Source organism: Mobula birostris, chromosome 28 (assembly GCF_030028105.1).
Source record: "Mobula birostris isolate sMobBir1 chromosome 28, sMobBir1.hap1, whole genome shotgun sequence".
NCBI classification, from domain to species: Eukaryota; Metazoa; Chordata; class Chondrichthyes; order Myliobatiformes; family Myliobatidae; genus Mobula; species Mobula birostris.
In genome coordinates, this window is record NC_092397.1 from 7492347 (window position 1) to 7516692 (window position 24346).

Below are 24346 nucleotides of genomic sequence, written 5' to 3' on the forward strand. Positions count from 1 at the left end.
GCCACTGGCCCCCCTCCACCTCCGACGTGAGGTCTGGCTCGTGCACGTCCAGCTCCTTCCCCCTGCGGTCAATGACCTCCGGCTCCCCAAGTCGGTCACAGTCGCTGACAAGAGGTACTGGCTTCGCGCCCGGTTGGAAACGCACACCGAGGCGGGAAACGCCAAACTTCGCGCTACGTTCGACACACCGATGGCGGGCAGCGCTCCCCCCCATGCAGGAACCAAGGGCCAGCGGGGCTGAGGCACGAGAGCGCGCGAGCTCCGTGTATACTTAAAAGCGTGCGCGCGCACACACACAAACAGCTGGTCAGTGACTTCTGGTAGGAGGGCGGTGCACACGCTCGTGACGCTGGGGTCAAGAGGGTTCAGTCAGCTTCATCCAACGTTAACGAGAAGAAACCAGCTTTGACAGGCAGAAGCCAGATTAAAGTGACCAAAACCAGTTTAAACAAGATTGCGCTGGCCGAAACGGAACTGAGCTTTCCCCGTCCAGACTAAACCAGCCAAAATTGGACTAAACCAGCTGAAGTTGGATTGAAGCAGCCACAACCGGATTTAACATTACAACAGCACCAAGTTCCTCCGGGTGCTTTCAATACTCGTGCTCGCGCACAGGTCCCGGCTTACCTTGGCCTTCTCCAGGTTTTCCACAACCTTCTTCATCAGCGGAGAATAATCGCCGCGGGTCACTCTGAACTTCACGCCCTCAAACTCGTACGCACCGCACTTGTTGTCGGACTCGCCCTTCGATGGGGTGTCTGCGGAGAGAGGTCAAACTGAGCCCAACACAGCTGGGAAGGGGCACGGGGCACAAAGGGGGAGAGAGTCACGAACATGGGCCAACAACAGGAAAAGGTCTGTCGCCAGGGTTGCCAGCTGTCCCGTATTAGCCGGGACATCCCGTATATTGGGGTAAATTGGTTTGTCCCATATGGGACCGTCCTTGTCCCGTATTTCCCCCGCTAAGGTAGAGCATTCCTATGAAACCGTTCGTAAGCCGAAATGGCGTAAAGCAAAGAAGCAATTACCGTTAATTTATATGGGAAAATTTTGTGAGTGCTCGCAGACCCAAAAAATAACCTACCAAATCATACCAAATAACACAAAACCTAAAATAACACTAACATATAGTAAAAGCAGGAATGATATGATAAATACACAGCCTATATAAAGTAGAAATAATGTATGTACAGTGTAGTTTCACAACAGAATCGGGAAGATTAAAGCAAAACTGACTTGTAGAAAAAAAAATCGGCACGTACGCACATGCGCACACAGGTGCCGGCGCAAGGCTTCATGGTCATTGTAGTCTTTCCTGGGTAAAGTGTCCCGGGATATGACTGCTACTTTTGTCCCCTATTTGGGAGTGAGAAAGTTGGCAACCCGAACTGTCGCTTTGCAACACCGGCGTACGATACCGGTGGGGACGGGTCTGTCACTGTAAACACTGGGGTACGGTACCGGTGGGGATGGGCCTGTCGCCGTGTGACACCGGGGTACGGTACCGGTGGGGGTGGGCCTGTCGCCGTGTGACACCGGGGTACGGTACCGGTGGGGACGGGCCTGTCACCGTGTGACACCGGGGTACGGTACCGGTGGGGACGGGCCTGTCGCTGTATAACACCAGGGTACGGTACCGGTGGGGACTCGTCTTTCGCCGTGTGACACCGGGGTACGGTACCGGTGGGGACGGGCCTGTCGCCGTGTGACACCAGGGTACGGTATCAGTGGGGACGGGTCTGTCACTGTGTAACACCAAGGTACGGTACCGGTGGGGACGGGCCTGTCGCCGTGTAACGCCGGGGTACGGTATCAGTGGGGACGGGTCTGTCACTGTGTGACACCGGGGTACGGTACCGGTGGGGACGGGTCTGTTACTGTGTGACACCGGGGTACGGTACCGGTGGGGACGGGTCTGTTACTGTGTGACACCGGGGTACGGTACCGGTCGGGGACGTGTCTGTCATGGTATAACACCAGGGTACGGTACCAGCGGGGACGGGTCTGTCGCTGTGTGACACTGGGGTACGGTACTGGTGGGGACGTGTCTGTCATGGTATAACACCGGGGTACGGTACCAGCGGGGACGGGTCGGGTCGCCGTGTAACACCGGGGTACGGTACCGGTGGGGACGGGTCTGTCACCCGTGTAACACCGGGGTACAGTACCGGTGGGGACGGGTCAGTCACTGTGTAACACTGGGGTACGGTACCGGTGGGGACAGGTCTGTTACTGTGTGACACCGGGGTACGGTACCGGTGGGGACAGGCCCGTCACCGGAAACAGCATTTGAGCTTATCTGTCGTAAAATATTCCTTCAATTACATTGCGCTGCTAGTTGGCGGTCGTGAACACAAAGAATGGAATCAGCCCATTCAGTGGTTCACAAAACTACCAGATCTAACACCTGGCAGGGTGCCGTTAGTGTGACGTTATTGCAGCTCGCGGCGTTCCGGGCATGGGGGGGGGGGGGGCGGGTTTAGATATGGTAAGAAGTCTGCACGTCCTCCCCGCGACTGCGTGCGGTGGACTTCCTCCCACAGTCCGCAGGCGCATCGGTTAGCGGGTGAGTGGGTCGTTGCAGACTGGCCTGCGATTGGCTCGTGTTAAGTCGGTGAGTTCCCGGGTGGCGCGGTTCGTAGGGCTGCTCTGTCGCCGAATTTTTAAACACCTACCGTCCTTAATGACCGAGGCCAGCCTGACCTCGTAGAGGGGAGCCCCGTCTTCACCCGCGGTCTTAAACAGGCGGGTGTTGTAAGCGCTGATACGCTGGAGGAGGGGAAGAAAAACGGAAGGGCTCATTATGTCTATGTAACAGGGCTCATTATGTCTATGTAACTGCAAATTTATTATCGAAGTAGTGAGACTACCCGGAGATTCATTTTCTTGCAGACATTCACAGTAGAACAAAGATGTACCATAGAATCAGTGGAAAAACTACGACTAGCATTAATTGTGCTAACCAGTAATCGCGGGAGAATCAGTATCTGTCCCACCTTCCCTACCGTCCAGGAAACCCCAGGTGAAGAGCGGACTGCAAGTGTGGAGACTGCTGGGAGTGTTTAGACAGCTCTGGGCCTGTACTCGCTGGAGTTTAGAAGAATGAAAAGGGGGGATCTCATTGAAACCCATCGAATATTAAAATTCCTAGGTAACCAAGAACCCATCAGCCTCCAGTAGGCGTTGAACAGTTATTCTGCCTCGTCCCATCGACCCGCACCTAGCCCCCCATATACACGTACCTACCCAAATTTCTCTTAACTGGTGAAATCCATCCCCCATCCACCACTCCTGCTGGCAGCCCGTTCCCCACTCACACCACCTTCTGAGCGATCAAGTTCCCCTTAAATATTTCACCCTTTGGAGACGGAGGCAGAGTTAAGATAGCACTAAACAGGGACTTCCTCGTTTGCATCTTCAGAAACAGCTCTATTTCCATCTTTAATATCTTTATTCTTGCCTTTCAGGGTTCCTTTGAAGACCCCGACCTGGAGTTCGGTTCTTTGCGGGAATGTGACCCATTGTTCGCAGGGTTTCAGGACCGGCCGTCGTTCGGCACGCCAAGGGTTCGGCCTGAGAGCCCGGCTCAGATTCGGAAGCCTGAGATCTCGGGGCTCCGGAGACGGGCGGATCGCGGGTCGGTGTCACGGCAGGAGACTCGTGTGTCGTCGGGGGAGTCGGAAAATCTACTGCTGTGCGCCCGAAGACCCCGAGATCTTTAGGCCCAGAGCTCGAAAAAAAACGACGTAACGGACTTTTAACATCGTAAACCAGCGTTGTTTGTTATGTCTCTCCGCTCGCCGGGAAAATGGAGACACCTCCCTCTCCCTTACTAGGAAGGGAGAGAGAGCCTGTGGTATGTCGAATACCGGGTGAAACGTGAAGTCTTTGGGGTAACTGCAAGACTGTGTCTTTGCTGTTGCTTCGCTGCACACTTGAGTGCTCGATGGCGGTGCCGATGCATTTTTTTTGCCGGTGCGGGGAAGGGGGGGAATCATTGCTCGCTGCTGCTTACGCGTGTGGGGGGGGGTGAAGCCGGGGGGGGGGACCTTGGGGTTCTCACGCTTAACTGTTGTTCATTTTTTGGGGGTACTTCTCTGCTTTCGTGGATGTTTGTGAAGAAAAAACATTTCAGGATGTATATTGTATACGTTTCTCTGTCATTAAATTGAACCTATGAACCTTTCACCCATCACCCATGACCTCTAGCCTGGTCTCGCCCAAACCCAGTGGAAAAAGAGTTTGCCTGGATCTTTTGCGATTTACCCCTATCTCTGTGCCATATCATATGATGTAGGTGATAATGGTCTTCCATCTCTCTCCATCTGTTGTTCTTTTTCTTTTCCCTATGGTTGTTCTTGGCAAGCTTATCTACAGAAGTGGTTTGAACACAGAACATAGAATAGTACAGCACGGTACAGGCCCATCGGCCCACAATGTTGTGCCGACCCTCAAACCCTGCCTTCCGTATAACCCCCCACCTTAAATTCCTCCATACACCTGTCTAGTAGTCTCTTAAACTTCACTAGTGTATCTGCCTCCACCACTGACTCAGGCAGTGCATTCCACGCACCAACCACTCTCTGAGTAAAAAACCTTCCTCTAATATCCCCCTTGAACTTCCCACCCCTTACCTTAAAGCCATGTCCTCTTGTATTGAGCAGTGGTGCCCTGGGGAAGAGGCGCTGGCTATCCACTCTATCTATTCCTCTTATTATCTTGTACACCTCTATCATGTCTCCTCTCATCCTCCTCCTCTCCAAAGAGTAAAGCCCTAGCTCCCTTAATCTCTGATCATAATGCATACTCTCTAAACCAGGCAGCATCCTCGTAGATCTCCTCTGTACCCTTTCCAATGCTTCCACATCCTTCCTATAGTGAGGCGACCAGAACTGGACACAGTACTCCAAGTGTGGCCTAACCAGAGTTTTATAGAGCTGCATCATTACCTCGTGACTCTTAAACTCTATCCCTCGATTTATGAAGGCTAACACCCCATAAGCTTTCTTAACCACCCTATCCACCTGTGAGGCAAATTTCAGGGATCTGTGGACATGTACCCCTAGATCCCTCTGCTCCTCCACACTACCAAGTATCCTGCCATTTACTTTGTACTCTGCCTTGGAGTTTGTCCTTCCAAAGTGTACCACCTCACACTTCTCCGGGTTGAACTCCATCTGCCACTTCTCAGCCCACTTCTGCATCTTATCAACGTCTCTCTGCAATCTTTGACAATCCTGTGTTCTATGCTATTGCCTTCTTCTGAGCAGAATCTTTGCACACAAGAGAGAATCTGCAGACGCTGGAAATCCAAGCAACACACACACACACACACACACACACACAATGCTGGAGGAACTCAGCAGGCCAGGTAGCATCTGTGGAAAATTAGTTGTCGACGTTTCGGGTTGACAGCCTTCAGCGAGACCCTTCCTGCCGAAGAATCTCGGCCCGAAACGTCAACTCTACTTTTCTCCACAGATGCTGCCTGGCCTGCTGAGTTCTTCCAGCATCGTGTCCGTGTTGCAGTGTCTTTACAAGACAGGTGACCCCCAGCCATTATCAATACTCTTCAGAGATTGTCTAGCCTGGCGTCAGTGGTCGCACAACCAGGACTTGTAATGTGCACCGGCTGCTCGTACGACCATCCACCACCTGTCCCCACGGGTTCACGTGACCCTGATCAGGGGGTTAAGCAGGTGCTACACCTCGCCCAAGGGTGACCTGCAGGCTAGCGGAGGGAAGGAGCGCCTCGCATCTCCTTTGGTCGAGATGTATCTCCACCCCACCAACCAACCCCATCCATACCCCTCATAATTTTGTACAACTCCATCAAATCTCCCCTCATTCTCCTGCCCACCAAGGAATAACGTCCTAACCTATTCAGACTCAAGTCCGGCAGCACCCTTGTAAATCTTCCCCATACCTCTTCAATCTTATTGACACCTTTCCTGTAAGGAGGTGACCGGGACTGTACGCAACGCCTCAGATTGGGCCTCACCAACGCCTTAGACAAGTTCGACTGGTCTGTTTCCCAGGGGAGAACAGAGGTCCACCCACCTTGCTATCCAGGAATTTCTGGGCCAGCTCTGCGTCTTTCAGGTCACAGTTTCCGGAGAAGTAAGTGGTGATGCCCTACGGGAGAGAAGGCATTCAAAGGACAGAGAGTTGATTTCGACACTTCAGCTGAGGAGGACCGCTTGTTGCTACCGATGACAGTCACACAATGAGCAGCGAGGGCCGCGGAGGAACCGGGGGTGGGGGCGGTGGCGATGTAGGCCAGCAGCAATGCCCTGCCAGGAATATGACAGAGGCAGCATTTCCGGTTAAACTATACCCAACGGCACAGATGACAGAACCCGGGACCCTTCGGGACCCAAGTTAAAAAGACGACAGATGCCCCAGTTCTGAGCAATACAAAAAAAACAACTCCTGGACGAACTCAGCAGGTCAGGCAGCATCGGAGGAGGGAAATGGCCAGTTTAAGTCGCCTCTGAGTGAAGATGATTCAGGTCCCCCTCAAACAATTTACTTTTCACTCTAAACTTCTGAACTTTGAAACTTTATTTTCTGAGGCACAGCGCAGAATCAAACTGTGCCGCCCCGCAATCCCCCGATTTAATTCTAGCCTTAAGGCATCTGTTAGTCTCGCGAGACCATGGATCTGCGCCTGGAAAGTCTTCACTCTCCAGGGCGCAGGGCTGGGCAAGGTTGTATGGAAGACCAGCAGTTGCCCATGCTGCAAGTCTCCCCTCTCCACGACACCAATGTTGTCCAAGGGAAGGGCATTAGGACCCATACAGCTTGGCACCAGTGTCGTCGCAGAGCAATGTGTGGTTAAGTGCCTTGCTCAAGGACACAACACGTTGCCTCGGCTGGGGCTCGAACTCACGACCTTCAGGTCGCTAGTCCAATGCCTTAACCACGTGGTCACGTGCCCACTACTCTAGCCTAATCACGGGGCAAACTACCAACCAGCACGTCTTTGGACTGTGGCAGGACACTGGAGCACCCAGAGAAAGCCCACGCGGCCACGGGGAGAGCGTCCAAGCTCCTGACAGGCAGCGGCAGGAAACGAGCTTGGGTCGCCGGTGTTGTGCTAACCACTATGCTACCGTGTGCTCAGAAACCTACGACCTCTAGTTCTAATCTCTCACAAACTGAGCTGGAAAAGGCCCGCCAGTGCGATAAAGCTTTATCTTAACCGTACCTGGGCTGAGGGGTCGAGGGGAGATGGGGAACTTTAAAAGGTGGAGGGAAGGGGTGAAGCAAGAGGGGGGCAGGCGAATTTGGCTGCCGGATCTCCGCAACTTTCAAGTCCTGGGTCCTTTTAGGAGTTTCGGAATGAGCAAGAAACTCTTGATTCTCCGCCATCGCTAATTTTAAATTTTAAACAAAGATGCGGAGCATTTGAAACTAAGTGAGGAGCTGAAAACCAAAGCAAAGATTCAATAAAAGGACGACAAAAGTCTTTGCAGAAAAAAAAAATGACCATCTTTATACTCGAGATAAGAGAGAAAATTCCTCAGATAGAAATAATCCAGTTAATAGGCTGCATAATTAGAACAATTATAACGTGTATAATATTTAGCCAGTGTGGGCATGTGGCCAAGTGGTTAAGGCATTGGACTAGCGACCTGAAGGTCGTGAGTTCGAGCCCCAGCCGAGGCAACGTGTTGTGTCCTTGAGCAAGGCACTTAATCACACAGTGCTCTGCGACGACACCGGTGCCAAGCTGTATGGGTCCTAATGCCCTTCCCTTGGACAACATCGGTGTCGTGGAGAGGGGAGACTTGCAGCATGGGCAACTGCTGGTCTTCCATACAACCTTGCCCAGGCCTGCGCCCTGGAGAGTGAAGACTTTCCAGGCGCAGATCCATGGTCTCACAGGACTAACGGATGCCTTTAATATTTAGCCAATTAAAAGTGAAAAGATATATGTGACTGCGATACCGCCTTCTGCCAGTAAGGGGAGACAAAACACCCACATGCTGTGAAAAATACGTGTTTGTTGAAAGAACAAATCACTGCTTCTTTTTACTGACACAACTTCAGTCTTGCCTTAATTCAACTCATATTATAAAAAGAATTTTAAAAAAAAAACACAGTTCCAACTTGGGTGAGGAGGGGTAATCAGCACATAGATAAGGGGAGAGATAGTGACAGAGGCTAGATGATAGGATGTCAGCCTGTAATCTGACGCCAAGAAATCGACTGGGAGCACAGGATATTCACGGTTCAGGGCCAGAGCATCATTTTGAGGCCAACAACGGACACTCATCCCCTCCTTCAGCCACCAGCCATCAATGACCCATCTCCATTCTCACTGACTGCTCCCTCCCCATTGTCACCGACCGTCACCACCCCATTGTCACTGACCGTCAGCCCCTCATTCCAAAATCACCACCCCCACTGTCACCCCCTCATTGTCACAAACTGTCACCCCCCATTGTCACTGACCGTCAGCCCCTCATTCCAAAATCACCACCCCCACTGTCAGCCCCTCATTGTCACAAACTGTCACCCCCCCATTGTCACTGACCGTCACCCCCCCACTGTCATCCCCCATTGTCACTGACCGTCAGCCCCTCATTCCAAAACCACCACCCCCCACTGTCACCCCCATTGTCACCGACCATCACCCCCCCATTGTCACCGACCGTCAGCCCCTCATTCCAAAACCACCACCCCCCACTGTCACCCCCCCATTGTCACCGACTGTCACCCCCCCATTGTCACTGACCATCACCCCCCCATTATCACTGACCGTCAGCCTCTCATTCTAAAACCACCACCCCCCCACTGTCACCCCCCCATTGTCACTGACCGTCAGCCCCTCATTCCAAAATCACCACCCCCACTGTCAGCCCCTCATTGTCACAAACTGTCACCCCCCCATTGTCACTGACCGTCACCCCCCCACTGTCATCCCCCATTGTCACTGACCGTCAGCCCCTCATTCCAAAACCACCACCCCCCACTGTCACCCCCATTGTCACCGACCATCACCCCCCCATTGTCACTGACCGTCAGCCCCTCATTCCAAAACCACCACCCCCCACTGTCACCCCCATTGTCACCGACCATCACCCCCCCATTGTCACCGACCGTCAGCCCCTCATTCCAAAACCACCACCCCCCACTGTCACCCCCCCATTGTCACCGACTGTCACCCCCCCATTGTCACTGACCATCACCCCCCCATTATCACTGACCGTCAGCCTCTCATTCTAAAACCACCACCCCCCCACTGTCACTGACCATCAGCCCCTCATTCCAAAGCCACCACCCCCACTGTCACCCCCCCATTGTCACTGACCATCACCCCCCCATTGTCACTGACCGTCAGCCCCTCATTCCAAAGCCACCACCCCCACTGTCACCCCCCCATTGTCACTGACCATCAACCCCCCCATTGTCACTGACCATCAGCCCTCATTCCAAAGCCACCACCCCCACTGTCACCCCCTCATTGTCACTGACCGTCAGCCCCTCATTCCAAAACCACCACCCCCCACTGTCACCCCCCCATTGTCACTGACCATCACCCCCCCATTGTCACTGACTGTCAGCCCCTCATTCCAAAACCACCACCCCCCACTGTCACCCCCCCATTGTCACTGACCATCACCCCCCATTGTCACTGACCGTCACCCCTCATTTTCAACTGCAAACCCCCCCCGCCCCCCGGTTGTCCACCTATGTGAACCAACACCCCCCTTCCACACGAGGAGGCACCCTTGGGTATGCACAGCGCTCCCACACTAGATTAAGACAGCAGCCCGCCCGAAGCCGGCTTACCTTGGCTCCCAGTCCCAGCTGCTTCTGCCTGTCTTCCAGTGAGAACATCAGATCTCCGCACACCCGCCAGAGCCTCTCCATCTCCTCCGGGTTCTTCTCAAAGGCCCTGCTCCGCCAGACCAGTTCCTTCAGCTTCTCCTGTGTGGCAGAGGAGGACAGGCATCAAGAGGGGCGGCCACGAGAGCAGAACGCTGGAGCAATTCCCATCATGCAAGGCCAAGGCGTAGGGGTACATCGAACGAACCTGCCCCATCGTCCACTGAAGTAACAGTGAGTCCCCCCCCATCTCAATCCCTGAATACACTCAGTGGCCACTTTGTTCAGTACACCCGCTCGTTAATGCAAATATCTAATCGGCCAATCACGTGGCAGCAACTCAGTGCGTAAAAGCACGCCGACACGGTCAAGAGGTTCAGTTGCTGTTCAGACCAAACATCAGAACGGGGGAAGAAATGTGATCTGAGTGACTTTGACCGTGGAATGATTGTCGGCGCCAGATGGGGTGGTTTGAGTATCTCAGATCTCCTGGGATTTTCACCCACAACAGACTCTGGAGTTCTCGGAGAACAGTGCGAGAAACAAAAAGGCATCCAGTGAGCAGCAGTTCTGTGGGTGAAAACGAGAGGGGTCGGAGGAGAACGGCCAGACTGTTTCAAGCTGACAGGAAGGCAACAGGAACTCGAATAACCACCCGTTACGACGGCCGTGTGCAGAGGAGCCTCCTCGCTCCTCGAAGAAGAGAATTAAGCCCTTGCGCCAAAGTGAAGGCTGGATCACTGCAAAGCCTCTCTGGCATCTGCCACCAACCATTTCTTTCAGTGCCCCGTCCATCACAGGAAAGCCCTCCCCACCACGGTGCACATCTCAAGTCCCTTTGCACCTCTTTGACTTCTGAATTTTCTCCCCGTTTAGAAAACACGCCACGCCTTTATTCTACCACCGTGCACGACCATACACTTCCCGACACTGTATTCCATCGGCTACCTCTTCGCCATTCCTGGGCCAGAAACGCCAATGCCCATGGACAGAGACGTGGTGGAAACAGCTCACGACATCAAGTGCAAAGCCCTCTCCACCACTGAGCACGTTGACTGTGCGTGCCTTCAGGCTCCTGCACCCCCTCCCTGGTGGCAGCGATGAGAACAGGGCATGTCCTGGGTGATGGGGGCCCTTGATGTGGGATGCCACCTCATTGAGGCATCGCCTCTCGGGAGTGTCCTCAGTGTTGGCGAGATTAGTGCCCACGATGGAGCGTGGCTGAGTTTACAACTTCCTGCTGCTCTTTTTTTTCCAAATTTAAGCATTGGCACCTCAATACCGGACGGTGACGCAGCCCGTCAGCAATGCCCTCTGCGGCACGACGACAGAAATTTGCCCGCGTCTTTGGCGACGTACCAAACCTCCTCGAACTCCTAATGAGGTATAGTCGCTGGCCAGACTTGGCAAATCCTAAAAGTTACCGGCCGCTTGCACCTGCCCCTTGTAAGGGTAGACGCGGGAGACTCTGAGAACTACCGCAGCCCGCAGTTGCCCCTGTATGTGCCAGCCCTTGCCAGGTCAAAAGGCAGTCCTGTGCAAACGTCTTAGGCACATATCTATAACTAGGGTGTCTAAGCCTTTTGCACAGGGCTGTACTTGACAAAGTGGAGCAGAGAGGGAATTCGTAAATCTGGCGGGAGGAAAGGATATTGGGGATGGCGAGGGTGGAGTGCCGTGAGAGGGGCGAGGGAGGAGGAGTCCAAGAGGGCAGGGGTGGGGTGGCACAGGTGCAGACACACCCAGCCCTGAGACACCAGGCAAGAGTTGATTCCAAACAATTGGTTTATTGATCATCACAGGATGTCTCTCTGGTGCTTCCTGCTCCCTCCCCTCTCCCTGCCCCTTTTCCAAACCATGATTCCCCCCTCCCTGCCCCCTTCCCGGTCTCGGTCCACAACAGAGACCCATATCAGAATCAGGTTTATCATTGCTCACATACGTCGTGAAATTTGTTTTTCTTTCTGCAGCAGTACAGTGCAATATATAAGATTACTACAGTACTGTGCAAATCGTCTGGGGCACCCCAGGTATATACGAGTGTCCGAGACTTCTGCACAGTGCTGTATCCAGGGTCTGATTGTTTCAAAACCCGACTGGCTCTGACTTATGACAAGGTCTCGAACCGAAAAGGCAGTTACATGATTGGAGTTTAAGAGAGCTGATACCCTTACCTGCGGTAAGTTAGGCACAAACTTGGTGTCTCCGAAGGATTTGTAGTTGCCCATGTTGGAATAAACTCCGGCAGCATACACGAGGAACGCCTGTGAGAGACCACAAAGATCGACGTGTAAATTGTACAGCATGGTCAAAATGTCATCAGAATTACCCCCTATTACAGAAGTGTGGTAGAAATGGTTAAAACTAGTGCATGATGGGATACTTGACCATTCTGGAGCGGCTGGGTTTAAGACTGCTGGTGCGTGTCGAGAATAACCTTGGACGATAAGCACAGTACCAGGAACTCCAATTAATAAGATACTAGGCCCCTGGAATCAGGAGGAAGGATGCGCCTGGGGGTAAATTATGAGTCCTGATAACAGGAAGCAGGAAGAACTGTTAGACTCACGCTGAGAGGTAACTGACATATCTTTTAAACGATTGATCATGTACTGAGTGTGGGAATGCCAAAGAAAGTTACGTGAAGTTGTTTGTCTTGCTGTAAAAATATGAGCTCTGTACAACCTAAAAATCGAGCTCTGCTGGTGGTGGAGACTGCTACAGACTCTCCAGGATATCGTGTTAATAAACTCTTAAAATGAAACTCGAAGTCACTCTGGGTGTTCTTAGTTGGTGTTTCCACGACGAGAAGGCACTGGAGTATTGTGAGCAGCTTTGGGCCCCTGAGCCAAAAAACGGGTGTGCTGGCATTGGAGAGAGTCCCGAGGAGGTTCCCGAGAACGATTCTGGGCATGGAAGGGTTAATGTAAGGATCGTTTGATGGCCCTGGGCCTGTACTCACTGGAGTTCAGAAAAATGAAGAATTGAAACCTATTGAATATTGAAAGGCCGAGATAGAGTGGACGTGGAGAGGATGCTTCCTAGAGTGGGGGAGTCTAGGACCAGAGGACACACATAGAGTGGATGTGGAGAGGATGTTTCCTATAGTGGGGGAGTCTAGGACCAGAGGACACAGATAGAGTGGATGTGGAGAGGATGCTTCCTATAGTGGGGGAGTCTAGGACCAGAGGGCACAGATAGAGTGGATGTGGAGAGGATGTTTCCTGTAGTGGGGGAGTCTAGGACCAGAGGGCACAGATAGAGTGGATGTGGAGAGGATGTTTCCTGTAGTGGGGGAGTCTAGGACCAGAGGACACAGATAGAGTGGATGTGGAGAGGATGTTTCCTGTAGTGGGGGAGTCTAGGACCAGAGGGCACAGATAGAGTGGACGTGGAGAGGATGTTTCCTGTGGTGGGGGAGTCTGGGACCAGAGGGCACAGATAGAGTGGATGTGGAGAGGATGTTTCCTATGGTGGAGGAGTCTAGGACCAGAGGACACAGATAGAGTGGATGTGGAGAGGGTGTTTCCTATAGTGGGGGAATCTAGGACCAGAGGACACAGATAGAGTGGACGTGGAGAGGATGTTTCCTGTGGTGGGGGAGTCTGGGACCAGAGGACACAGATAGAGTGGATGTGGAGAGGATGTTTCCTGTGGTGGGGGAGTCTGGGACCAGAGGACACAGATAGAGTGGATGTGGAGAGGATGTTTCCTATGGTGGAGGAGTCTAGGACCAGAGGACACAGATAGAGTGGACGTGGAGAGGATGTTTCCTATAGTGGGGGAGTCTAGGACCAGAGGACACAGATAGAGTGGATGTGGAGAGGATGTTTCCTATGGTGGAGGAGTCTAGGACCAGAGGACACAGATAGAGTGGATGTGGAGAGGGTGTTTCCTATAGTGGGGGAGTCTAGGACCAGAGGACACAGATAGAGTGGATGTGGAGAGGATGTTTCCTATAGTGGGGGAATCTAGGACCAGAGGACACAGATAGAGTGGATGTGGAGAGGATGTTTCCTGTGGTGGGGGAGTCTGGGACCAGAGGACACAGATAGAGTGGACGTGGAGAGGATGTTTCCTATAGTGGGGGAGTCTAGGACCAGAGGACACAGATAGAGTGGATGTGGAGAGGATGTTTCCTATGGTGGAGGAGTCTGGGACCAGAGGACACAGATAGAGTGGATGTGGAGAGGATGTTTCCTATAGTGGGGGAGTCTAGGACCAGATTACACAGATAGAGTGGATGTGGAGAGGATGTTTCCTATAGCGGGGGAGTCTAGGACCAGAGGACACAGATAGAGTGGACGTGGAGAGGATGTTTCCTATAGTGGGGGAGTCTAGGACCAGAGGACACAGATAGAGTGGATGTGGAGAGGATGTTTCCTATAGTGGGGGAGTCTAGGACCAGAGGACACAGATAGAGTGGATGTGGAGAGGATGTTTCCTATGGTGGAGGAGTCTAGGACCAGAGGACACAGATAGAGTGGATGTGGAGAGGATGTTTCCTATAGTGGGGGAGTCTAGGACCAGATTACACAGATAGAGTGGATGTGGAGAGGATGTTTCCTATAGCGGGGGAGTCTAGGACCAGAGGACACAGATAGAGTGGACGTGGAGAGGATGTTTCCTGTAGTGTGGGAGTCTAGGACCAGAGGACACAGCCTCAGAAGAGAGGGACGACCCTTTAGGACAGGGATGAGTGTGGCAGTAGAGGAGGGCACAGAATGACCTGTTGCAACAGGTATGCGAAGTAAAACTGAAGCGGGTGGCCACCAGGAGACCCCGTTTTTTGACTGAAGCCCTCCATTGCAGGCAACATCCTGTGAAGCTCGTCTGCCCCTCATGGGGAAGAGAACCACGAGCAGCTCCGGGCCCCTTTATCTGGGAAAAGATGTGCTGGCGCTGGAGAGTGCCCAGAAGAGATTCACCAGAATGACTCCAGGAATGAAAGGGTTAACATAGGGGGAGTGCTTGGTGGCCCTGGGCCTGTGGTCACCGGAGTTCGGAAGAATCAGGGGAAGATCTCACTGAAACCTACCGAATATTGAAAGCCCCAGACCAGGGGTTCCCAACCCTTTTTTTTTATGCCTTGGAGCAAAGCCATTAATCAAGGAGTCTGCGGACTTGGGAACCCACAGAGTGGATATGGAGATCAAATACGAGAGAACATCTGCAGATGGGTGGTGATGAACTCCCAGTGGCCACCCATTTTAATTCCACTTCCCATTCCGATAACGTCAGCCCACATCCTCCTGATGAGGCCACACTCCGGATGGGGGAATGGCACCTTGGGTAGCCTCCAACCCGATGGCGTGAACATCAATTTCTCCAGCTTCCGGTAATGGCCTCCCACAGTTCCCCATCCCCTTCCCCCACCCCCTCACCTTATCGCCTTGCCGGCCCATCACCTCCCACTGGTGCTCCTGCCCCCTGCTTCTCTTCTTTCCATGGCCTTCTGTCCTCTCCTATCAGATTCTCCCTCCTCCAGCCCTGTATCTCTCTCACCAGTCAACTTCCCAACTCTTGACTTCACCCCCCCCACCCCGCCAGGTTTCACCTATCATCTTGTGCTTCTCTCTCTCCTCCTCCCCACCTTCTAACTCTGATTCCTCATCCGGACCGTAAGATGGCGGCGTGACACAGCGCGCAGTGGCCACTCCGGTGGTGATGTCTGTTATTTGTCAAGTCGGGTGTCGTGCACAATCCTGATTTGATGGAGACGGACGTGAGAGCACAGAGGAACATCTGCTGAAACTTCTGAAATGCTGTTTCGCTGTCACTGCTACTGTGTGATCCAGAATCTCCGGCGGGGAAGGCCCCGAGTCCTCGGCTTTGCTTGCTGCTCGGCGGCCGGGGCGGGGTTGAAGCACTCGGCAGAGATAGTGCTCGGTGCTCAGTATCGCGGCTCAAAGTTTTCGGACGGACTCAGAGTCCGCTGCGGTCCGGTGCTTCCAATGGTGCTGCATCGGCAAGTTTACGGCGCTTGGAGGTTCATGGCAGGGAGAGTTTCTCCCTTCTGCCGTCTGCATGAGATGATGAGGCTATGGGGACTTTGAGACATTTTTTACTGTGCCCATGGTCTGCTCTTTATCAAATTACAGTATTGCTTCGCACTGTTGTAACTATATGTTATAGTTATGTGGTTTTGTCAGTTTTAGTCTTGGTTTGTCCTGTGTTTCTGTCATATCCTTCTGGAGGAACACTGTTAATTTTTTAATGCATGCATTTCTAAATGACAATAAACAAGGACTGAGTGTCCTCATAATCTAATCTCTTTTCCTCCGGTCCCGATGAAGGGTCTCAGCCTGAAACGTCGACTGTCCACTCTTTTCCACAGATTCAGCCTGGCCTGCTGAGTTCCTCCAGCATTGCGTGCGTGTGTGTGTGTGTGTGTGTGTGTGTGTGTGTGTGGTGGGTGTGGCGAGGATGTTTCCTGTAGTGCGGGGGTCTACGACCAGAGGGTGCAGCCTCAGAATAGAGGGTCATCCCTTTGCGATGAGGAGTAATTCCTTCACCCACAGAGCGGTGAATCTGTGGAATTCATTGCCACGGACGGCTGTGGAGGCCGAGTCACTGGGTATGTTTGGTTGACAGGTTCTTGATTTGTAAGGATATCAAGGGCTAGGGGGAGAAACCAGGATAATGGGGTTGAGAGGGGTACAGGTTTCCCCCGCTATCCAAAGCGTTCCTATGAAACCGTTCGCAAGCCAAAATGGCGTAAAGCGACGAAGCAATTGCCATTAATTTATATGGGAAAAAATTTTGAATGTTCCCAGACCCAAAAAATAACCTACCAAATCATACCAAATAGCACATAAAACCAAAAATAACACTAACATGCAGTAAAGGCAAGAATGATATGATAAATACACAGCCGATATAAAGTAGAAATAATGTATGTACAGTGTAGTTTCACTTAACAGAATCGAGAAGATTGAGTCAAAAGCGATTTGTGGAAAAAAAAACCGGCTCGTACGCGCACGCGCACACACCTGCCCGCGCAAGGCTTCATGGTCATGGTAGCCTTTCGGGGTAAACACAAGTTTAAAGCGGGTGTCTCTTCTCGTAAACGCGGAAATCCTCTTTCGGTCAGCGAAAGCAGGTACTAATGTAGGTATTTCGTAAAAGCGAAATGTCGTAAAGCGAACGTGCGGAAGGCGGTGGGGGGGGGGGAGAACACCTGTAGCAAGTAGGCCATGATGGAGTAGCAGAGAACACCAGATGGGCCGAATGGCTAGATTCTGTGCCTTATGGTTAACTAGAGGCGTCGTATTTACCGAGGTACAATGGAAGAACGTGCTGTGCACGTTGTTCATACAGATCAGGTCATTACACAGTGCATTGAGGTAGAACGAGGTAAAACGGTAACAGAATGCAGAATACGGCTACAGAGAGACGGCAGCGTGGTTAATTAAATGAATAAATAAAAAATAGAGCACACAAATAGAAATGGAATTTATTTCCCGTCTCGGCCTTTCCACAGGCTGGGATTGATTTCCCTGGAGCGTCAGTGTGCTGCCTCCCTGGTACAAGGGTCACGGGAGCTGTACGACATTCTGGAAGGGGAAGGGAAACAGCCAGTGATGGCGGTGCCTACGAGTGCCGACGGGATAGAGAGAACAAAATCTGGATGGGGTCCTGCAGGCCGAACTTTCCAGAGCTGAAGATTTAAGGGCCAGTTTTGTCTGCCGCGCGTACACCGAAACTTCCGTGAAAAGGTCCGGGGCTCGGTCCTGGAGCTGACAACGAGGAGCGGAGAGCGAGTTTGTAAGTCTGGCGCGGGGGCAAAGGGTGTTGGGAATGGCGAGGGTGCGGGACAGGACGCAGAGAAGGAGTGCCAGGGACGGGGTGGCATGGGTGTAGCCACCCTCCCAAGCCCTGAGACCCCAGGCCAAGTCGTTTGGTTCCAGACAGTTGGTTTATTGATCATTACAGGATGTCTCTCTGGTGCTTCCTGCTCCCTCCCCCTTTTCCCCAACCATGAACATTGTAACTTGGCCCCCATGGCCGTCTGTGGCAATGAATTTCACAGATTCACTACCTTATAGCTCAAGAAATTCCTCCTCATCTCCGTTCTAAAAGAAGGTCCTTCTATTCTGAGGCTGTGTCCTCTGGTCCTAGACTCCCCCACTACAAGAAACACCCTCTCCACATCCACTCTATCTGTGTCCTCTGGTCCTAGACTCCCCCACTACAAGAAACACCCTCTCCACATCCACTCCATCTGTGTCCTCTGGTCCCAGACTCCCCCACTATGGGAAACATCCTCTCCACATCCACTCTATCTGTGTCCTCTGGTCCTAGACTCCCCCACTATAGGAAACACCCTCTCCACATCCACTCTATCTGTGTCCTCTGGCCCTAGACTCCCCCACTATAGGAAACATCCTCTCCTCATCCAGTCTATCAAGACCTTTCAACGTGAAGGCTCTCACCTAGCTGAACGTCCGGACTAACACTCCAGACAAGTCCCCGGCAGAAAGTAACAGGGCCTAAGGCAAGAAGCTCCAGCCATGCTGCCTGAGGAGTTAATTTTTTTTTCCCCAAAGCTTCGTGCCAAGTCCCGAATGCGATTCTGAAACAAGAGGAGGAACTAGCGGAAGAGTGGTTTCACTTTGCAGAGCAGGGCAGGGCAGGGCAGGGTGGGGCGTAACAAGCCCTGGCAACGAGCCTGGAGGGTCGGTGCTAGGAGCAGCTAACACGAAACTTAAGATTTATATTTAAGCTCCAACGGTTGATAACTATTTCAGAGAGTGCTCAGGTTACCCTGGGCGAGGCTGGTTTGTACATGTTCTCAAGTGGATAATGGATAAGTCCAGCGGCCTGTCTGGGGGGGCCTCACTGATGAAGCCCTGCGGTACTATGTCCCGGCGACCCAGGTTCAATTCCCGCCACGGGCATCAAGGATGATCCCCCAGGACCATGTGTGGTGGGTTTTCCTTCGGATGCTCAGGGTTCCTCCCGCGTCCCAAAGACGTACGAGTTAGGGTCAGCGCGCTGTGAGATCACTGCGTTCGCAAATTCTGCAGAGGACGCGGAGAGTCCGCAGAGGGGTGTGGATAGAAACATAGAAACATAGAAAATAGGTGCAGGAGTAGGCCATTCGGCCCTTCGAGCCTGCACCGCCATTCAGTATGATCATGGCTGATCATCCAACTCAGAACCCTGTACCTGCCTTCCCTCCATACCCCCTGATCCCTTTAGCCACAAGGGCCATATCTAATATCGCCAATGAACTGGCCTCAACTGTTTCCTGTGGCAGAGAATTCCACAGATTCACCACTCTCTGTGTGAAGAAGTTTTTCCTCATCTCGGTCCTAAAAGGCTTCCCCTTTATCCTCAAACTGTGACCCCTCGTTCTGGACTTCCCCAACATTGGGAACAATTTTCCTGCATCTAGCCTGTCCAATCCCTTTAGAATTTTATACGTTTCAATAAGACCCCCCCCTCAACCTTCTAAATTCCAGCGAGTAAGCCTAGTCGATCCAGTCTTTCATCATATGAAAGTCCTGCCATCCCAGGAATCAATCTGGCGAACCTTCTTTGTACTCCCTCTATGGCAAGAATGTCTTTCCTCAGATGAGGGGACCAAAACTGCACACAATACTCCAGGTGTGGTCTCACCAAGGCCTTGTACAACTGCAGTAGTACCTCCCTGCTCCTGTACTCGAATCCTCTCGCTATGAATGCCAGCATACAATTATAGTGAGTGGGCAAGGGTCTGGCCGGTGGAGTACAACGCTGGTAAACGTGAGGTCATCCGCTTCGGAAGGGAAAACAGAAGATCAGATTATTATGTAAATGGCGAAAGATTGCGCAGAGGGATTTGGCACTGGTTGCGTCTGAGTCGCAAAGTGGTCGGTTTGCAGGCGCAACAGGCGATCGAGTAGGCCTCCATTGCTGGAGGGACTGAATTTAAGAGCCGGGGGGTGAGGGGTTATGTTGCAACTACACAGGGTGGGGCCACACCTGCAGCACTGTGTGCACGTTCTGGTCTCCTCACTTTGGGGAAAGGTACGTCGGCTTTGGGGGTGTTGCAGAGGAGGAGGTTCATCGGGTTGCTTTCCGGAGATGAGGAGGGTTAACCTCCGAGGGGAGATCGAGTCTCCTGGGACCGCGCTCACTGGAATTCAGACGAGCGAGAGGGGATTTTATGAAAGGGGTAGATAAGACAGAGGCAGGAAAGTTGTTTCCATTGGTAAGTGAGACTAGATCTAGGGGATATTACCTCAAAATCTGGGGAACAGACTGAGGATGGAGACGAGGAGAAAGTGCTTTTTCCCAGACAGCAATGGATCCGTTGAGCTGGCTGCCCAGGGAAGCCATAGACACTACTGATGACATTTACGGCACAGTTAAGATAGATTAAGCCAGCGGTCCCCAACCACCGGGCTGCAAAGCATGTGCTACCGGGCCGTGAGGAAACGATATGAGTCAGCTGCACCTTTCCTCATTCCCTGTCTCGCACTGTTGAATTTGAACACAGGGTTGCCAACTGTCCCATATTAGCCGGGACATCCTGTATATTGGGCTAAATTGGTTTGTCCCATACGGGACTGCCCTTGTCCCGTATTTCCCCCGCTAAGGTAGAGCGTTCCTATGAAACCTTTCGTGCCGAAATGGCGTAAAGCGAAGAAGCAATTACCATTAATTTATATGGGAAACATTTTTGAGCGTTCCAAGACCCAAAAAATAACCTACCAAATCATACCAAATAACACATAAAACCTAAAATAACACTAACATATAGTAAATGCAGGAATGATATGATAAATACACAGCCTATATAAAGTAGAAATAATGTATGTACAGTGTAGTCGGGAAGATTAAACGAAAACCGATTTGTGGGGAAAAATATCAGCACATACGCACACGTGCACATCGCATGCGCCCGTCACGCATGCGCACACAGGTGCCCGCGCAAGGCTTCATGGTCATGGTAGTCTTTCTCGGGGTAAATACTGTATAAGAGAAAACACACACAAAAAATGCTGGTGAACGCAGCAGGCCAGGCAGCATCTATAGGAAGAGGTGCAGTCGACGTTTCAGGCCGAGACCCTTCGTCAGGATTTGACTGCTACTCTTGTCCCTTATTTGGGAGTGGGAAAGTTGGCGACCCTAACTGTAAAAGACATGTTGAGGTGACTTTAACCCTACTTGAACACCCCCCACCCCACCCCCTCCATCGGCCGGTCCGCAAGAATATTGTCAATATTAAACTGGTCTGCGGTGCAAAAAAGGTTGGGAACCCCTGGATTAAGGGTTATGAGGAAAAGGCAATCTTATTGAATGGTGGAAGAGGCTCCCCCCCACAGCTTCCTCCCCACTCCCATCAGGTTCCCGAAGCGACCTGTAATACCCTAACTCTACCTGGGACCAGAACTCCTCCTCCCCTCACTCGAGTGTTACCAGTGTTTAGGTCAGGTCACTGGTCTGAGTGCTGCTAGTGCCATGTAACCCAGTGCTACTTGTCGCATGGTCGGGTGGTTGGCAACTAAACCGGCTCCCCCACCAGGCTTGCCTGGTGAGGAGGGTGGCTAGACACCCTGCAGGACGAAAAACAAGACCTGTCAAAGGGCGGATGAACCCTCTCGTCCGGTCGACGGCCATCTAGCAGACACGCGCCGAGAAGCGCGGAAGGGGCATCCCTTGCATTGAAGCTTGGTCTGGCCGTTCACGGCAACAGAACTTCCCCCAGCCGTCTTGGACCCCACCATGCCGCTGGACCTGGGAGGGGATGTCGAGAGGGTGGGTCCGGACCTGTGCAACCCCCTACTCACCTAAAATCCACTCACGCACACGCTGTTCCTTTCTGAGGAGTGGGGTACCACCCCACTAACTGACTGAAAGGAACCATCATCATCCTACGGGATGGATTGCCAGAGAGAGAGTGTTACTCTGCTCAGTTTGTCAGGCAAGTTATCGTTGTTTATTTAAGCTTCTCTTAACTAGTGTTTCTCGTATTAGAGTAAAATTGATGATCAGCGACATATGACCAGAGGTCATGGGTGAAGAGTTTAAGGGTGAAAGGTGAAGAGCTTAAGGGGAACATGAGGGTAAACTTCTTCACTCAGAGGGTGGTGAGGGTGTGGAACAAGCTGGTGCATGCAAACTCAATTTCAACACAAGAGAAGTTTGGACAGGTACGTGGATGGGAGTAGGCAGTTTAAATGGTTCAGCACGGACTAGATGGGCCAAAGGGCCTGTTCCTGTGCCGTGCTCTTCTATGACTCTATGAATTGCACATTTGTCGTTTTACGGCAGCAGTACAGCGTAAAGACATAGAAACTACAACAAATCACAAAAATAAATGCTATAAATAACAAGTAACACACACAAAACGCTGGAGGAACTCAGCAGGTCGGGCAGCATCGACGGAGAGGAATAACGAGTCGACGTTTCGGGCCGAGCTTCTAAGAGGACCACAACCTTGTCGTAGGGTTTGGAGGCTCGCGTGCCTCAATGACCTGAAGAGTGACGTTGGCTGGGAATCAGGGGGCTCTGTGCCTTGGCCCTTGGTAGGGTCACCCATGCTAAACAGGGTCAAAAGGCAGAGGTCAGACTAAGAGTGGTCCACCGGTCCTCCAGGTTCGGGGTTAAGAACCCTGACCGGTCAAACAAAATTGGAACGGCAGTGAAGAATCCTTCTACATCTGAGTGAGACGGTATTCCTGAGTCTCCACCCGGGAGTTGCGTGACTGACAGTCGTGAAAACCAAGAGGAAGCTACTGACACGATGAAGGAAGCCCCAAACACCGCCAGAGATGGAGGACCTTCATCGCTGCCCCCAATGCCAGTGGCGTAACGGGCAGTGGGTACGTAATTTGGGCCGAAACCCTTCATCAGGAAGGGGGCGGGGGAACGGAAGCCAGAATAAGAGGGTGGGGGGGAAGGGAAGGAATACAAACTGGTCAGTGATGGGTGAGGGGGAAGATGGGGTGGATGGGAGAGGTGTGGTAAAGCAAGAAGCTGGGAAGTGATTGGTGGGAAAAGCATAAAGCGTTAAAGAGGTGAAGAAAGTACGAACGTGATTGGACAGGGGAGCGGACCGTGGGAGAACGGGAAGGAGGAGGGGGACCGGAGGGAGGTGATGATGGGTGGAAAAAGGTAAAGGGGTGAAGGAAAAGGAACCTGATAGGAGAGCAGAGTCGACCAAGGGAGGAGGGAGGTGATGGGCCGGTGAAGAGAAGAGCAGGGGGTGAGGGTGGATCCAGAATGGGGGAGTGGAAAACGAGAGGGAGGGGGAGGGTGTGGAGAAATCACCGGAAGTTAGGAGATCGATAACGAGTCCGTGGACCCGTTAAGTTCTGCTGCCACGAAGAAGCTGATTTCCACGTCGGTTATACCCACAGTAACAAACCGGAACAAGTTTTCAATGTCAGTAAGTCAAAGGGGAGCTGGGAAGATCGTCCTGATACCTTCAGTCAACAAACCAGAGCAGTGAAGCGACCGATCTCCCCGCTGCCAGTGGGGGGTGCTTTGTCTGAAAATGTCGAGAGGCCGAGGCTTGGCTCTAGAAAGGGAAGTTACATGCGATTCCTCTAAAACAAAATGGAAGTCTGGTCAGGCAAAATGGTGTCAGGGTTGCTTTGAGAAGGGAGAGGAGAACTGGTCCACAGAGACGTTATTTGTGAAAGTCAAGGGAGGGCAAGACTACGGATAAGCGGCGAACAATGTGTCTGTCTGGGGAAGGTGAGATCATTGCAAAGGTGCTCGGGACTGTGATGAATGGGTAAGTACTGTTGTTAGGGCTGTGTAAAGGGGGCACTTTCCTGCTGCAGGGCAGTTCTGTGTTAGGCCAGGGGACGAGCAGAGGTGCCATGAGATGGAGGAGATAGGGACGAGTGGGTCGAGAGTTAGAGGGAGGGTGAAGAGGAAGTAGGGGGAAGGGGGGAGGGAGGGAGAGGGGAGGGAGGGGGAGCAGGGGAGGAGGGGAGAGGGGCGCGGAGGGAGGGATGGCGAAGAGAGGGGGGTGTCAGAGAAGGGGGGGCCAGAGGGAGAGGGGTGAGGAGGGACAGAAAGGAGGGAGGAGTGGAGAGGGGAAGGGGAGGAGGGAGAGGGTAGAGGAGGGGGTGAAGAGGGATGAGGAAGGAAGGGTGAGAGGTAGGGGGAGGGAAGGGTGAGGAGGGAGAGGGGGCAGGGTGGGTGAGGAGGGCAAGGGTTGGGAGGGCGAGGGGGAGGAGGGCGGTGAAGGGGAGGGGGCAGAGGGAGAGAGGGTGAGGGGAGGAGAGAGAGGGTAAGAGGGAGGGGGAGAGGGGAGAGGGGAGGGGGAGAGGGGAGGGGGAGAGGGGAGGGGGAGAGGGGAGGGGGAGAGGGGAGGGGGAGAGGGGAGGGGGAGAGGGGAGGGGGAGAGGGGGGAGAGGGGGCAGAGGGGGGAGAGGGGGGAGAGGGGGGAGAGGGGAGGGGAAGGAGGGGGGAGGAGGGGGGAGGAGGGGAGGGGGAGGAGGAGGGAGGGGGAGGGGAGGAGGGAGGGGAGAGGGGAGAGGGGAGGGGGAGAGGGGAGGGGGAG

At 52.8% G+C, this 24346-nt stretch overlaps 1 protein-coding gene across 1 annotated transcript in view; it reads right to left on the reverse strand.

The window, feature by feature from the left end:
- dpp3 (dipeptidyl-peptidase 3) overlaps positions 1–24346 on the reverse strand; it is a 61744-nt gene that overhangs the window by 29000 nt on the left and 8398 nt on the right. Inside the window, exons 3-7 of the mRNA XM_072245769.1 lie at positions 12012–12101; positions 9802–9939; positions 6061–6135; positions 2676–2769; positions 628–758 (exon numbers count right to left, since the gene is read on the reverse strand). Coding sequence (XP_072101870.1) covers positions 628–758; positions 2676–2769; positions 6061–6135; positions 9802–9939; positions 12012–12101 — 528 coding nt within the window. The remainder of the gene's footprint in view (positions 1–627; positions 759–2675; positions 2770–6060; positions 6136–9801; positions 9940–12011; positions 12102–24346) is intronic.